Raw genomic sequence first — 1,059 nt, 5'->3', positions numbered from 1 at the left:
GCGCTTGTCGCCATAAGGGTAAAGGTGGAAATTGCTGCACAGAAAAGTCGGAAAAATTTGGGAAAAAATCCAACACAATTACTCCACTGCTTTAACATAGTAAAATATCATCCAATATTGTGTTCGCGTTTGAGCCGTTCGATCTCTTCTTTCTGGCCCTCTGCATCTAACTTCTTCTGCAGACGAGTCGCGCTGTAGTAAAGGCAAACCAAATATCGTCCTAACATCACCACCATCATAGTTACCACTCCTAAGCCAAATCGGCGCTCACCTGCCACGTTAAAGCCGCTTAAGTGATCTACTGCGTTTTTAGCATCGTAAATATCATCGTAAATCACAAATGCAGTGCCCTGAAACCACAACGACCGTTCGAAAATCAATCCTCAGAGTTAATGATACTACCTTAGTTCCGGGAGCATTCCCCTTGCGTATTTGCCGAATCGATCCGAACTTGCCGAAAACATCATAGAGCTCATCCGGTTTGATCTTATACGGTAGATTGCGCACCTGAGGTTCAACGCATTAAGATACACAATAGGCCCAATTTAGGCCTACATAGAGTATCCTGTTAACCTCTGGTGGCAGTCGTACCCGACCTCGCGAAGCCATCACAACAAATGACCAAAGACTACATGGAATAACACTCCTACCAAACCCAACACGAACCATCGACTGTCATCACTACACGAACAACATAGTCCCACATAGGAGCCAGAGGGAAGACCGACCAACCATGGCAGACCAGCACTCACTTCCCCCCGGCGCCAGGGAAAACCAAATGATGAATTAACCATCGGACCACGCCACTTTCGTAAGCTCACTCTTTATCATGTCACGCGATCAGGGTGGGAGGGGGCCTCATCGATGTGGTACGAGCGCAGCTTTTCTGTGCGATAAATCATAAAACCAACAGCCGAGACCAGCGACACTGAGACCCCAGACTTGGGGTAAATTAAAGTCGTCAATGGTATCAATGGTAGAGGGGGAGGAGATACAGTCGTGGAAGTAGGGAAGGTTCATGATGCAAGAATACCAAAGTCGAGATCACAGCAATACGTT

General features: G+C 46.9%; 1 protein-coding gene across 1 annotated transcript; it reads right to left on the bottom strand.

Annotated features, from left to right (window-relative positions):
- Positions 1–107: 107 nt before the first annotated feature.
- Positions 108–609, bottom strand: Pmar_PMAR026453 (splicing factor, putative; the record flags this gene model as incomplete). Its single annotated transcript, XM_002764584.1, has 4 exons — positions 108–220; positions 272–350; positions 403–507; positions 556–609. The coding sequence occupies 4 exons, from the start codon at positions 607–609 to the stop codon at positions 108–110; spliced, it is 351 nt and encodes a 116-aa protein (XP_002764630.1).
- Between the last annotated feature and the right edge of the window lie 450 nt (positions 610–1,059).

The sequence above is a fragment of the Perkinsus marinus genome (assembly GCF_000006405.1).
Source record: "Perkinsus marinus ATCC 50983 genomic scaffold scf_1104296976944, whole genome shotgun sequence".
Lineage (NCBI taxonomy): Eukaryota > Perkinsozoa > Perkinsida > Perkinsidae > Perkinsus > Perkinsus marinus.
The sequence above is the reverse complement of the archived record's forward strand: the minus strand, read 5'-3'. Positions and strand labels throughout refer to the sequence as shown.